Source organism: Schistocerca cancellata, chromosome 3 (assembly GCF_023864275.1).
Source record: "Schistocerca cancellata isolate TAMUIC-IGC-003103 chromosome 3, iqSchCanc2.1, whole genome shotgun sequence".
Lineage (NCBI taxonomy): Eukaryota > Metazoa > Arthropoda > Insecta > Orthoptera > Acrididae > Schistocerca > Schistocerca cancellata.
Genome location: NC_064628.1, coordinates 542,972,196 through 542,988,174, shown reverse-complemented (window position 1 = coordinate 542,988,174; position 15,979 = coordinate 542,972,196). Strand labels below are relative to the sequence as shown.

Below are 15,979 nucleotides of genomic sequence, written 5' to 3'. Positions count from 1 at the left end.
GAAAACCATTACTTATCAGTGACATGTAGGTAGAGAGAGAAGGCATGAATGGTGATGAACAGAAATGATTTCTTTTCATGTCGTAGTACTGAATGTGGTGGTAATGGGGGCAATTAATATTGTAGTAAGTCACACCACACGATATATTATGTAGTAGAAAGTGAAACACGGGTCTGTGTGTTCAAATGTCATGTCATCTCCCATGCAGAAGACCACCCATTGATATTTAGGAATCCCATTTAGAACTAGCTACCATAGAATTGATATATTGGTGTGTAAAGAAAAAGTAAGAAATTGAAGTTATGGTTTGTTTAAGGATATGTGGTTGATATGTTTATACCAAGCCTGTGGTTACTTTCTAGGTGGAAATCCGTACTCACTAGTAGACTGTTTTATTTAATCTGCTGAATTGTGTCATTAGGCATACTTGAATTGCTTAGTTGGCATAGTATTTCTTGTGAAAACGTCACAGATCATATAGTTCCTTATTTGTACTGTTAATTGCTGAAGTGATGCATCAGTTATGAATGTATACTTGTTTCAACAGTGTCTTTTTTCACCTAAGGTTTTCTTCTCCTTCTCTCCAGGTAATGGCTACAGAACTCTCCCGCACACTCATTTGCACTGGAGAGGAAGCCTCAGAACATCTGCTTAATTTGTCACCATTTGAAATGAAAAATCTGCTTCATCACATCTTAAGTGGAAAAGAGTTTGCTCTAAGCAGTGGTAAGTAGTGTTCTATATGCTGATAGCAGTGCACATGATAATCCTTGAAAGAAATGTATTCCCAGAATATATAATGCAGCTTTCTTTTTTTCAATTTTTATATAGTTGGACATGGCAACTTCTCCGTAATCAGCAGCAAATCGAGCCGTGTTAGTAAGGTTGGTACCTTATCTTAATAATGTGAACCTTGCTTTTATATAAATGAGGAGAAATAATTGGGAAAGTGATTAAGAAATGCATGGTAAAACTATGTTTGCACACATAGGAAAACAACTATTTGATGTAAAAGAACAAGTGTTTATATTTGAGCAAGAATATGTAGTAAGCAGGAAAACTAGTTACACACTACCAGCGTAAGTGAGGTGGTTCATGCAGCAGTGCAGCTTCAAGAGGCAGCATAACATTGGTAAGAATACTCAACACTTTATCACCTGTAATTCATAATATGTAGCTTTGGTAATTGTGTTTATTTGTGTTGTCCTTCATTAAGTGTCTCACTCAGTGTTTGTCTTACTTAAAGCAGGGTAGGCCATGGCATGCAAAACTTTACACATGCACAATGTGCTGCACGTGTCTAGTTCAGGGCTCAGTCTGTGTTGGCACTACTTGGGATTTCTTGGCTTTGCTAGGTCCATCTCAGCACTGCTGGGTACAGTGTGACATTTTATTCAGCACTGTTTCTTTTGGCATTTGGTGTAGCATTTCTTGGTCAGCAGGACGTTTTTCTATTCGCAGAATTCTAGTGTCAGTGCTGTTTATTCTTCACTACTTGCTCGTGATATAAAGGACATTTACCATTCAAGCAGCTATTTGCACAAAAATCAGAAGTTTAGTGATCTATCATAACACACCTTCAAAAATGAATGGGAGTCACAGTTTTTTTTTTTTTGAAGGGAAGGATGAGAATTCTCAATGCTTATTATGCCATCACATAATCAACAAGTAACACAAATTTTTCTGTACAGTGGCATTAAAACACTGTGCACAAAGAATTTAAGGACTTAGGACGATTTTTATGAGATTTGTTGTTTTGTACATCAAGAAATGCTTTTGGTGAGTTTGCAGGCAGGTACATGTGATGGAATTGGTGGTACAAATAGTAAATTTTCTGTAGTCACATGCTTCAGTACACAGTCAGAGTCAACAATTTTTGATTGAATTGAACAAAGACTAGGAGACTGATGGGGTGTCTCAGAGCATACGGTGTAATTGTAATGTATTATAGCATCCAAACTAATTAAGAAATTCACACCATGTTTTGCTTACGTGACACACATCTCACAAACTTTTCACACCATTGAGCTGGTTTCGACATGTGAACCTTTCACGGCAGGCACAACATCCAGTCTGTATTCAAGCTGTATCCACACCCAGTGCAATATATCCACATCATCTGTGGCAATGGTAACAGTAATTTGGTACTTTAAATTACTGATGTGTTGACAGGCATTTGGTAGACTCTGTCCTTGACTCACGCCCATGGAAAGAAGGCCATGGGTGTAAAGTCAGGTGACAGAAAATGGTAGATCGTTTAGAAAATTTCCATTGTCCTCTGAATGGCGAAGAATGATCACAGTGAATTTCATATCTTATGGCTTCTTGTCTGGTTTTAGTGCGCGTAACAGTTGCAGTCGGTACGGATGTGTCTGTAGACATTCCCGAAGAACCTGGTACATGGTTGCTCTAGGGATTTGCAACTCCTGCGACACCCTCCAAACAGACTTCTGTGGTGAATATTGAAAAGCCAATGGTATTTGTTTTTTTGTTGGCTTCACTTTTTCTGGGTCATCCAGTATGAAACTTCACATCAACGCTTCCTGGCTGCATAAAATTTCTGTACCAACAGCATCTCAACGTTGGTGAGGGTGGATGCTTCACTTCATATGCTATGTTTGGAAGTTCCTTTGATCCTGCATGTTTGATTTGGTCTGAATAAACCATTACATACACTAAGCCTTTTCTTGAACTGTTCTCATTATGCTTCCTCACAACAATCTGTAACACACACCAACAAAACTGTGTGAGTTTGTGTGTCACATAAGCTAAAAGTGGTGTGAATATCGTAATTTGGGTGTTATAACACACTGAAGTTGTAGCGTACCTTTTGAGACACCCTGTATATTACTGTGAAGGGCATTGGTTAAGTCAAGGGGCACGCCTATAACAATATTTCAATTTAAGAAACACTATTGTTGCATATTTGAATGAAAAAGAAAAGCAGGAACCAAAATTAGAAGATCCAGAATGGACTGCAGACCTTGTATTTTAAGTGAACATGCCTGGACACTGCTCTCAGTAAGATGTCACAAGGTGAAGCTCTTTTTTTTCCCTGATTTGACAGGGAAAGTGGATGCATTTAAAAGGGAAATCACATTGTGGAGGGGACAGCTTCTGACAAAGAACACAATCATTTCCCTAAGCTCACTAGGTCAAGGAAAACAGGTATTTTGAAGAATTCACTGTGGCTTTGAAAGAATTACAGGAAAAGTTTTCGAATTGTTTTCAGGACACCACCAATTTTTCATCTGTTTTGAGATGCTATTGAGAACGTTTGCCATTTTATTCAAAAGCACCCCTGTACAGGTGCATGTGGAACTGATTGTGCTGCAATGTAATTTCCATTTGAAAGACAAATTAAATTAAAACTGTCCTGGATTTCAACAAAGATGTTTTCAAGGAGAGTTTCCACACCTCTACAATGAGGTTACAAATGTGATATCAATGTTTTGATCAACATATGGGTGTGAAAGGCTGTTCTCAATTATGAAACTATATATGTCACGATTACATATCAGCCTGAGAGGTGAAAACCAGTGAAACTGTCTGCTCTTGTCCATTTGCTTACAGTTTCATCCAATTATAAATTTTATTATGTGTCCAGTGAGCCAAAAATAATTAAATACTACTGATAAGTTATTTTATTCAGTGTAGCGTGGTAGTGGGGTAAGTATGCAGTTAGGTGAGAGAGATCTGCATGAGTACAGATGTTTTCACCGTCCATGCCTTTTAATGATATCGCGCATGAACTGTTTAGGTAGCTCTGGTATTAAATTTCAAGATTACGATATAATTTTCGAAATTTATAGCCTTTTTGTCCCTAGGAGGTTTTTCATTTGTTTCATGACTTTCATTCAAGTGGCATTGACAATGAAGTAGTTGTTGAAGTTGTATGTGCAGCATACTCAGCAACTGCAGCTACTGTTTTCAGTTTGCCAGAGATTGAGGGTGATCAATCATGTGGGCAGATAGCTGTACCCAAATAGAACCATATACAGTTACTGCAGTACCAGTATATGACAGGACTGCTTTTACACATGGCTGTGATAGGACTGCAGCAGGTGTTAATGATTGGGTGTAAAGGAGCAGATCTTGCATCTGGACCATCCATAGGGGAATGAAGAAAGTAGTGAAACTTAGGGTCCAGGTTTGGAATAAAAATGGGCAAGCATATTTCTTAGGTTGGATGGGTGATGAGATTTTGCTTTGGGTGACCATTGGTCTCTTGGAAAGAAATGATTGAGCAAATATGTTTTTATACTAACTGAGCAGGGTATTGTCTGTTCATAAAACCTCTGACAACATTAATAGCGTATTTGGATATCTCCTGTTTCCCTTCACACTGTAGGTGCCATGGCTGTATGATAGGGATTTTTTTCACATGGAACTACTTACAGCTGTCAAAATAAAGGTGCTGTTGATTATGCATTTGATACTCATCTGAAACCTAAGCAACATTCTCAGTCTTGTGTATGTGCCTATCAATGACTCAATTCCTGAACTATACGATGAATTGTAACCTTTATTCCTTGCTTTATTTATATTACACCAAGAACTTTCAATTACCATATAATATTTCAGTCTACTAGATATGAAATAATACATGTTTTTAGGCCTCCTTTTTTCCATAGAGCTTGTATTAAATGAAATATTTTTACCAATCCATTGAAACTGTTGCATAATCTACATCCTCTCGTGTTTCCTTTGTTGAATGCCTCTTTCTTAATCTGCTGATAACTTAGACCATTTTACATGTCATGTATCATTCCGAGATGCTGCTTCTTGTTCCCTCTAATCTTTCCTTTGCTGCCTCTTCATTCATGACAATTTCTTAACAATATATGTCTCAGCTAATATGTTTTCTTTGTCCTTTTCATTATGACTTGTCTTTATTCCTTCCTCCACTTTTTTAAAGTATTTCTAACTTCCTCCACTTTTTTAAAGTATTTCTACAGTTCCTATTCTATCATTCCCTTTCTCTTTATGCACTGTTCTCACCAAATTTTAAATATGCACAAGTTCTTCTTTCTTGTCAGCTGAACTACACTCCATATGAAAAACTTCATGAATATCTTTCTTAATTCTGCCAGAGTTCTTTTTGCTATCAACAAAGGTTTGCTTTTACAAAAGCTTTTATACTTTAGATATGCCATTTGTTATTTCCTCTAAACAGTTTGTTTCCATCGCTAAACTTGCTAAATACCTACGTGTATCTTCATTCCACACTCTTTTTCGCAATTTTCCACTCTCTCCACCATAAATTGTAGTTTTTCCTCTGATTCTGCCAACACTGCTTGAGCATGTGGATACTTAATAATCTTTATCCTTTTTCCTATTACTATATGTCCTGAATGTTTAATGCTTCAAAAATATACTAAAATCAAACTAACTTGTTATGTTGATGTTGAAGCACTTTATGTTTAACAAATTCACACAAACTCTCTCTCTCTCTCTCTCTCTCTCTCTCTCTCTCTCTCTCTCTCTCTCTCTCTCTCTCACACACACACACACACACACACACACACACACACACACACACACACGACCACTATCTCTGGCTGCTGAGGCTAGACTGGGGAGAGGGTAGCATGACTAGATGCAGTGGGGAGGATAGACAGAGGAGGGGGGAAGACAGAGAAATAAAAAGACTGTGGGTGTGTTGGTGGAATAGAAGGCTGTGTAGTGCTGGAGTGGGAACAAGGAAGAGGATAGGTGGGTGAAGGACAGTGACTAACGAAGGTTGAGGCCAGGAGGGTTAAAGGAACCTAGGATATATTTCAGGGAGAGAATCCACCTGCACATTTCAGAAGAGCCGGTGTGTTTTGGAAGAATCCAGATGGCACAGGCTGTGAAGCAGTCATTGAAGTGAACAACATCATAGTCACCAGTGTGCTCAGCAGTTGCATGGTCTGGCTGCCACAGTTTGTCAGTGGCCATTCTGGTGGACAGACAGATTGTTGGTTGTCATGCCCACATAGAATGCAGCACAGTGGTTGCAGCTTAGCTTGTTGATCACGTGACTGCTTTCACAAGTAGCTGTGCCTTTGGTGAGGTAGGTGATACTTGTGACCGGACTGGAGTAGGTAGTAGTGAGAGGATGTATGGGACATGTCTTGCACCTAGGTCTACACTACTGGCCATTAAAATTGCTGCACCAAGAAGAAATGCAGATGATAAACAGGTATTCATCGGACAAATATATTATGCTAGAACTGACATGTGATTACATTTTCACGCAATTTGGGTGCATAGATCCTGAGAAATCAGTACCCAGAACAACCACCTCTGGCCCTAATAACGGCCTAGATACGCCTGGGCACTGAGTCACACAGAGCTTGGAGGCGTGTACATGTACAGCTGCCCATGCAGCCTCAACACGATACCACAGTTCATCAAGAGTAGTGACTGGCGTATTGTGACGAGCCAGTTGCTTGGCCACCATTGACCAGGTGTTTTCAATTGGTGAGAGATCTGGAGAATGTGCTGACCAGGGCAGCAGTCAAACATCTTCTCTATCCAGAAAGGCCCGTACAGGACCTGCAACATGCGGTCGTGTATTATCCTGCTGAAATATAGGGTTTCGCAGGGATCGAATGAAGGGTAGAGCCACGGGTCGTAACACATCTGAAATGTAATGTCCACTGTTCAAAGTGCTGTCAATGCGAACAAGAGGTGACCGAGACTTGTTACCAATGGCACCCCCATACCATAAAGCCGGGTGATACGCCAGTGTGGCGATAATGAATACACGCTTCCAATGTGCGTTCACCATGATGTCACTGAACACGGATGCGACCACCATGATGCTGTAAACAGAACCTGGATTCATCCGAAAAAATGACGTTTTGTCATTCGTGCACCAAGGTTCGTCGTTGAATACACCATCGTAGGTGCTCCTGCCTGTGATGCAGTGTCAAGGGTAACCGCAGCCATGGTCTCCGAGCTGATAGTCCATGCTGCTGTAAACGTCATCGAACTGTTCGTGCAGATTGTTGTTGTCTTGCAAACATCCCCATCTGTTGCCTCAGGGATCGAGACGTGGCTGCACGATCCGTTACAGCCATGCAAGATGCCTGTCATCTCGACTGCTAGTGATATGAGGCTGTTGGGATCCAGCACGGCATTCCGTATTACCTTGCTGAACCCACCGAATCCATATTCTGCTAACAGTCATTGGATCTCGACCAACGCGAGCAGTAATATCGCGATACGATGAACTGCAATTGCGATAGGCCGGTCAACTGCTGTTTGTGTATGAGAAATCGGTTGGAAGCTTTCCTCATGTCAGCACGTTGTAGGTGTCATCACCAATGCCAACCTTGTGTAAATGCTCTGAAAAGCTGATCATTTGCATATCACAGCATCTTCTTCCTGTCGGTTAAATTTCTCGTCCGTAGCATGTCATCGTCGTGGTGTAGCAATATTAGTGGCCAGTAGTGTATTACAGGGATATGGGCCATGTGGTAAGGAGTTCGGAGCAGGGGTTGTATAGGGTTGGACAAGGATATTGTACAGCTTCCATGGGCAGTGGAATATCAGTGTGGGAGGGATAAGAATGATAATGGGTAGGACATTCCTCATTTCAGGGCATGATGAGAGGTAGTCGAAATCCTGTCGGAGAATGTGATTCAGGTGCTCCAGCCCTGGGTAATAATGGGTCACTAGAGGAATGCTCCTCTTTGGCTGGACGGCGAGACTTTAGGAGATGGGGGGGGGGGGGGGTGATGATTGATTTTGCCTAATTGTTTGGTTTTTTTCTGTTGTTGTTGTTGTTGTTGTTGTTGTTGTTGTTGTTGTTGTTTTTATTTTTGTTGTGGTCTTCAGTCCTGAGACTGGTCTGATGCAGCTCTCTATTCTACTCTATCCTGTGCAAGCTTCTTCATCTCTCAGTACCTACTGCAACCTACATCCTTCTGAATCTGCTTAGTGTATTCATCTCTTGGTCTCCCCCTACGATTTTTACCCTCCACGCTGCCCTCCAATACTAAATTGGTGATCCCTTGATGCCTCAGAACATGTCCTACCAACCGATCCCTTCTTCTGGTCAAGTTGTGCCACAAACTTCTCTTCTCCCCAATCCTATTCAATACCTCCTCATTAGTTACGTGATCTACCCATCTAATCTTCAGCATTCATCTGTAGCACCACATTTCAAAAGATTCTATTCTCTTCTTGTCCAAACTATTTACCATCCATGTTTCACTTCCATACATGGCTACACTCCATACAAATACTTTCAGAAATGACTTCCTGACACTTAAATCTATACTCGATGTTAACAAATTTCTCTTCCTCAGAAACGCTTTCCTTGCCATTGCCAGTCTACATTTTATATCCTCTCTACTTCGACCATCATCAGTTATTTTGCTCCCCAAATAGCAAAACTCCTTTACTACTTTAAGTGTCTCATTTCTTAATCTAATACCCTCAACATCACCCGACTTAATTTGACTACATTCCATTATCCTCGTTTTGCTTTTGTTGATGTTCATCTTATATCCTCCTTTCAAGACACTGTCCATTCCGTTCAACCGCTCTTCCAAGTCCTTTGCTGTCTCTGACAGAATTACAATGTCATCGGCGAACTTCAAAGTTTTTATTTCTTCTCCATGGACTTTAATACCTACTCCGAATTTTTCTTTTGTTTCCTTGACTGCTTGCTCAATATACAGATTGAATAACATCGGGGATAGGCTACAACCCTGTCTCACTCCCTTCCCAACCACTGCTTCCTTTTCATGCCCCTCGACTCTTATAACTGCCATCTGGTTTCTGTACAAATTGTAAATAGCCTTTTGCTCCCTGTATTTTACCCCTGCCACCTTTAGAATTTGAAAGAGAGTATTCCAGTCAACATTGTCAAAAGCTTTCTCTAAGTCTACAAATGCTAGAAATGTAGGTTTGCCTTTTCTTAATCATTCTTCTAAGATAAGTCATAAGGTCAGTATTGCCTCACGTGTTCCAGTATTTCTACGGAATCCAAACTGATCTTCCCCGAGATCGGCTTCTACTAGTTTTTCCATTCATCTGTAAAGAATTCGTGTCAGTACTTTGCAGCTGTGGCTTATTAAACTGATTGTTCGGTAATTTTCACATCTGTCAACACCTGCTTTCTTTGGGATTGGAATTATTATATTCTTCTTGAAGTCTGAGGGTATTTTGCCTGTTTCATACATCTTGCTCACCAGATGGTAGAGTTTTGTCAGGACTGGCTCTCCCAAGGCCGTCAGTAGTTCCAATGGAATGTTGTCTACTCCGGGGGCCTTGTTTCGACTCGGGTCTTTCAGTGCTCTGTCAAACTCTTCACGCAGTATCGTATCTCCCATTTCATCTTCATCTACATCCTCTTCCATTTCCATAATATTGTCCTCAAGTGCATCGCCCTTGTATAGACCCTTTATATACTCCTTCCACCTTTCTGCTTTCCCTTCTTTGCTTAGAACTGGGTTTCCATCTGAGCTCTTGATATTCATACAAGTGGTTCTCTTGTCTCCAAAGGTCTCTTTAATTTTCCTGTAGGCAGTATCTATCTTACCCCTAGTGAGATAAGCCTCTACATCTTTACATTTGTCCTCTAGCCATCCCTGCTTAGCCATTTTGCACTTCCTGTCGATCTCATTTTTGAGACGTTTGTATTCCTTTTTGCCTGCTTCATTTACTGCATTTTTATATTTTCTCCTTTCATCAATTAAATTCAATATTTCTTCTGTTACCCAAGGATTTCTACTAGCCCTCGTCTTTTTACCTACTTGATCCTCTGCTGCCTTCACTACTTCATCCCTCAAAGCTACCCATTCTTCTTCTACTGTATTTCTTTCCCCCATTCCTGTCAATTGTTCCCTCATGCACTCCCTGAAACTCTGTACAACCTCTGGTTCTTTCAGTTTATCCAGGTCCCACATCCTTAAAGTCCCACCTTTTTGCAGTTTCTTCAGTTTTAATCTACAGGTCATAACCAATAGATTGTGGTCAGAGTCCATATCTGCCCCTGGAAATGTCTTTTTCTTTGTCATAGTTTCATATGAAGAGGAAACAAAGACATATAGTTGTGAAGGCAGTGACAAGATCCTTACTCAGAATTGATGCCGTTAAGTTCATTTTCTTTTGGGGTTTGCACTTGAAAGACAATGTTGCAGGTGGGTTGAACAAAAGCAGGAAATTATGTGCATTAACTCTGATTGCTTGCAAGTGGCTTCCACCTAGTATTTTGAAAAATATGAATGAAATTAGATATGGAAGGATAGGAGGAAACAAAACCAAAAGTATTGTAGGTTATGCAAATTTGGCATAGCAGAGTACATTGCGTAAATCAGAAGAATTTATGGTAGAATAATATCAGGGATTAGGGGCAATAAAGGAGCATAATAAATAATAAGAGAGAGACAAAGGAAATTTGTTGTATAGGAAGATATGCAAAAATCTGTAATATAATAACAAGTCTGTAATTATTACATACAAAAATAGACTGTATTACAGGCCACTAAAAATGGTTCACCAGTAAAAAGAAGTGAAACATCTATGGCACAATAAAAACAGCTGCTCATTTAGTTGCATTAGACAAACCAAATCCCACGAAAGTTTGTTCAGTTTGCATCTGTCAGTAATGTGAAAATATAACTGAATCATACATTTTATTCGGTATATTCTTGGCTACTTCAGGTACTTTTCTCATCAAAGACCAAGCAAGCCCCTTGGTTTGTGTGATACTCTAATGACTATTGTTTGTGAGATCCAGTCTGTGGGGTCATAAAGACATTGTAATACTCACCCTGTGGTGATCATTTGTATTCCTGATTAACAGGACCAATTAATTTAATGAAAATGTATGCTTTTACAGAAGAAGAAAACTCATAATGTCAAATCCATTAGAGCAGGAGTGCTGCACTTCATAATCATTCTGAGGTTTTAATTTCATCAACTAGTTCTCTGCTACTAAAAATAACTCTTTTCCCTACTCCTTACGTGTCTCCCAAAAAATAATTTCGGGCATGTTATACTTCCATCCACAGGGTTTGGGCCAGTTGTTCTTATTTCAATGACTTGCATGTAAACATTCATTTGGCTCTCATTTACATAAAATAAATTCATACACAAGTATTTATAACTATATGTTGAATTATAATAGAGGGAAACATTCCACGTGGGAAAAATATATCTAGAAACAAAGAAGATGTGACTTACCAAAAGAAAGCGCTGGCAGGTCGATAGACACACAAACAAACACAAACATACACACAAAATTCTAGCTTTCGCAACCAATGGCTGCTTCGTCAGGAAAGAGGGAAGGAGAGGGAAAGACGAAAGGATGTGGGTTTTAAGGGAGAGGGTAAGGAGTCATTCCAATCCCGGGAGCGGAAAGACTTACCTTAGGGGGAAAAAAGGACGGGTATACACTCGCACACACACACATATCCATCCACACATATACAGACACAAGCAAACATATTCAAAGGCAAAGAGTTTGGGCAGAGATGTCAATCGAGGCGGAAGTGCAGAGGCAAAGATGATGTTGAATGACAGGTGAGGTATGAGTGGCGGCAACTTGAAATTAGCGGAGATTGAGGCCTGGTGGATAACGGGAAGAGAGGATATATTGAAGGGCAAGTTCCCATCTCCGGAGTTCGGATAGGTTGGTGTTAGTGGGAAGTATCCAGATAACCCGGACGGCGTAACACTGTGCCAAGATGTGCTGGCCGTGCACCAAGGCATGTTTAGCCACAGGGTGATCCTCATTACCAACAAACACTGTCTGCCTGTGTCCATTCATGCGAATGGACAGTTTGTTGCTGGTCATTCCCACATAGAATGCGTCACAGTGTAGGCAGGTCAGTTGGTAAATCACGTGGGTGCTTTCACACGTGGTTCTGCCTTTGATCGTGTACACCTTCCGGGTTACAGGACTGGAGTAGGTGATGGTGGGAGGGTGCATGGGACAGGTTTTACACCGGGGGGCGGTAACAAGGGTAGGAGCCAGAGGGTAGGGAAGGTGGTTTGGGGATTTCATAGGGATGAACTCAGAGGTTACGAAGGTCAGGTGGACGGCGGAAAGACACTCTTGGTGGAGTGGGGAGGATTTCATGAAGGATGGATCTCATTTCAGGGCAGGATTTGAGGAAGTCGTATCCCTGCTGGAGAGCCACATTCAGAGTCTGGTCCAGTCCCGGAAAGTATCCTGTCACAAGTGGGGCACTTTTGTGGTACTTCTGTGGGAGGTTGTGGGTTTGAGGGGGTGAGGAAGTGGCTCTGGTTATTTGCTTCTGTACCAGGTCGGGAGGGTAGTTGCGGGATGCGAAAGCTGTTATCAGGTTGTTGGTGTAATGGTTCATGGATTCCGGACTGGAGCAGATTCGTTTGCCATCAAGACCTAGGCTGTAGGGAAGGGACCGTTTGATGTGGAATGGGTGGCAGCTGTCATAATGGAGGTACTGTTGCTTGTTGGTGGGTTTGATGTGGACGGACGTGTGAAGCTGGCCATTGGACAGGTGGAGGTCAACGTCAAGGAAAGTGGCATGGGATTTGGAGTAGGACCAGGTGAATCTGCTGGAACCAAAGGAGTTGAGGTTGGAGAGGAAATTCTGGAGTTCTTCTTCACTGTGAGTCCAGATCATGAAGATGTCATCAATGAATCTGTACCAAACTTTGGGTTGGCAGGCCTGGGTAACGAAGAAGGCTTCCTCTAAGCGACCCATGAATAGGTTGGCGTATGAGGGGGCCATCCTGGTACCCATGGCTGTTCCCTTTAATTGTTGGTATGTCTGGCCTTCAAAAGTGATGAAGTTGTGGGTCAGGATGAAGCTGGCTAAGGTAATGAGGAAAGAGGTTTTGGGTAGGGTGGCAGGTGATCGGCATGAAAGGAAGTGCTCCATCGCAGCGAGGCCCTGGACATGCGGAATATTTGTGTATAAGGAAGTGGCATCAATGGTTACAAGGATGGTTTCCAGGGGTAACAGATTGGGTAAGGATTCCAGGCGTTCGAGAAAGTGGTTGGTGTCTTTGATGAAGGATGGGAGACTGCATGTAATGGGTTGAAGGTGTTGATCTACGTTGCCAGAGATACGTTCTGTGGGGGCTTGGTAACCAGCTACAATGGGACGGCTGGGATGATTGGGTTTGTGAATTTTAGGAAGAAGGTAGAAGGTAGGGGTGCAGGGTATCGGTGGGGTTAGGAGGTTTATGGAGTCAGGTGAAAGGTTTTGAAGGGGGCCTAAGGTTCTGAGGATTCCTTGAAGCTCCGCCTGGACATCAGGAATGGGATTACCTTGGCAACCTTTGTATGTGGTGTTGTCTGAAAGCCGACGCAGTCCCTCAGCCACATACTCCCGACGGTCAAGTGCCATGGTCGTGGATCCCTTGTCCGCTCTCTCCCCATATATTTTTATTTTCGTTTTCACTTCAGCCTAATGTTACACTTTCCACCTTCTAATACCATGTCACCCTCACAAAACCCCCACAACGACCCCATTAAGTTTTATTTACATTCCCTCCGCAAACATACCTTCGTCCTAGCCAGATTACGCTCCTGTATTTTATTTTCAGGCTTGTCTGACATTTGGCATTACCCCCAAAGGCCTCACATTTAAAGTTCCCATCTCTGGCTGCAACCCTTCTTTCCATCAGTCCCTATACCAGTTCCAAACTGAACAATCCATTGCCCTCACCCACCTAATCCTTCACCTACACATCAACTCAGCCAATGCACACACCCGTCAACTCCTATCCTTAATAAAAGTCCACAATCTTTCCTCTCCCATATCCACACCGGCTGTTCAGAGCATCCTCCTACAGGCCAACCACAAATTAGAACAGCATGCCACCCTCCACCCCAAAAAACTATCCAACCTCCTGGTTTCCCACCTCCGGAAAGGCAACTCACTCACCCTTCACAACCTTTCCAGCAAACCTCAACCTCCTCTCATTGCACACAAACCCAGTCTCTCCCATTTACTCAATCTCCCACTTCCAGCTCCACTCCCTCCAAAACCTCAAAATTCCAATCAACACAATCTGGAACCACAACACCCTAATTCAGTAGTTAACCTTTCCTCCAAACCTCTCTCCCAATCCGAAACCTCAGTCCTATCCAAAGGCCTCACCTTCAGCCCCACTCCCAGATTCAACCAAACAGCCCTCGTCAAAGATTTACTGTCCTACGCTCATACTCTCTGCTGGAAATATCACTTTGCCATGAAGAAAAATGATCCTAATCCTACTCCTAATGATCCAACTTCCCAAGACACTATCCAAATTGAACCCTGCCTGGAACAGTTCCGTCCTCCGTCACAGCGGGACCCACCTCCTCTTCCTCAAAATCACCCTCTCCAAACCTTCCAGGAATTTCTGACTTCCAGCCTTGCCTCTCAGTCCTTCTTAAAAAACCTTAATCCTACTCCCAACATCACCACTGCTGAAGCCCAGGCTATCCGTGATCTGAAGGCTGACTGATCCATTGTCATTCTTCCGGCGGAGAAGGGTTCCACGACCGTGGTACTTGATCGTCGGGAGTATGTGGCTGAGGGACTGCGTCAGCTTTCAGACAACACTACTTACAAAGTTTGCCAAGGTAATCCCATTCCTGATGTCCAGGCGGAGCTTCAAGGAATCCTCAGAACCTTAGGCCCCCTACAAAACCTTTCACCTGACTCCATCAACCTCCTGACCCCACCGACACCCCGCACCCCTACCTTCTACCTTCTTCCCAAAATTCACAAACCCAATCATCCCGGCCGCCCCATTGTAGCTGGTTACCAAGCGCCCACAGAACGTATCTCTGCCTACGTAGATCAACACCTTCAACCCATTACATGCAGTCTCCCATCCTTCATCAAAGACACCAACCACTTTCTCGAATGCCTGGAATCCTTACCCAATCTGTTACCCCCGGAAACCATCCTTGTAACCATTGATGCCACTTCCTTATACACAAATATTCCACATGACCAGGGCCTCGCTGCGATGGAGCACTTCCTTTCACGCCGATCACCTGCCACCCTACCTAAAACCTCTTTCCTCATTACCTTAGCCAGCTTCATCCTGACCCACAACTTCTTCACTTTTGATGGCCAGACATACCAACAATTAAAGGGAACAGCCATGGGTACCAGGATGGCCCCCTCGTACGCCAACCTATTCATGGGTCGCTTAGAGGAAGCCTTCTTGGTTACCCAGGCCTGCCAACCCAAAGTTTGGTACAGATTCATTGATGACATCTTCATGATCTGGACTCACAGTGAAGAACTCCAGAATTTCCTCTCCAACCTCAACTCCTTTGGTTCCATCAGATTCACCTGGTCCTACTCCAAATCCCATGCCACTTTCCTTGACGTTGACCTCCACCTGTCCAATGGCCAGCTCCACACGTCCGTCCACATCAAACCCACCAACAAGCAACGGTACCTCCATTATGACAGCTGCCACCCATTCCACATCAAACGGTCCCTTCCCTACAGCCTTGGTCTTCATGGCAAACGAATCTGCTCCAGTCCAGAATCCCTGAACCATTACACCAACAACCTGATAACAGCTTTCGCATCCCGCAACTACCCTCCCGACCTGGTACAGAAGCAAATAACCAGAGCCACTTCCTCACCCCCTCAAACCCACAACCTCCCACAGAAGAACCACAAAAGTGCCCCACTTGTGACAGGATACTTTCCGGGACTGGACCAGACTCTGAATGTGGCTCTCCAGCAGGGATACGACTTCCTCAAATCCTGCCCTGAAATGAGATCCATCCTTCATGAAATCCTCCCCACTCCACCAAGAGTGTCTTTCCGCCGTCCACCTGACCTTCGTAACCTCTTAGTTCATCCCTATGAAATCCCCAAACTACCTTCCCTACCCTCTGGCTCCTACCCTTGTTACCGCCCCCGGTGTAAAACCTGTCCCATGCACCCTCCCACCACCACCTACTCCAGTCCTGTAACCCGGAAGGTGTACACGATCAAAGGCAGAACCACGTGTGAAAGCACCCACGTGA

General features: G+C 42.9%; 1 protein-coding gene across 2 annotated transcripts in view; it reads left to right on the top strand.

Moving 5' to 3' along the window:
- The window catches only part of LOC126175372 (probable phosphorylase b kinase regulatory subunit alpha), a 247,572-nt gene that overhangs the window by 206,789 nt on the left and 24,804 nt on the right, over nt 1-15,979 (top strand). For both annotated transcript variants that reach the window (XM_049922140.1, XM_049922139.1), the window contains exons 20-21: nt 588-726; nt 832-884. In XM_049922140.1, the coding sequence (XP_049778097.1) occupies nt 588-726; nt 832-884 (192 nt within the window). The remainder of the gene's footprint in view (nt 1-587; nt 727-831; nt 885-15,979) is intronic.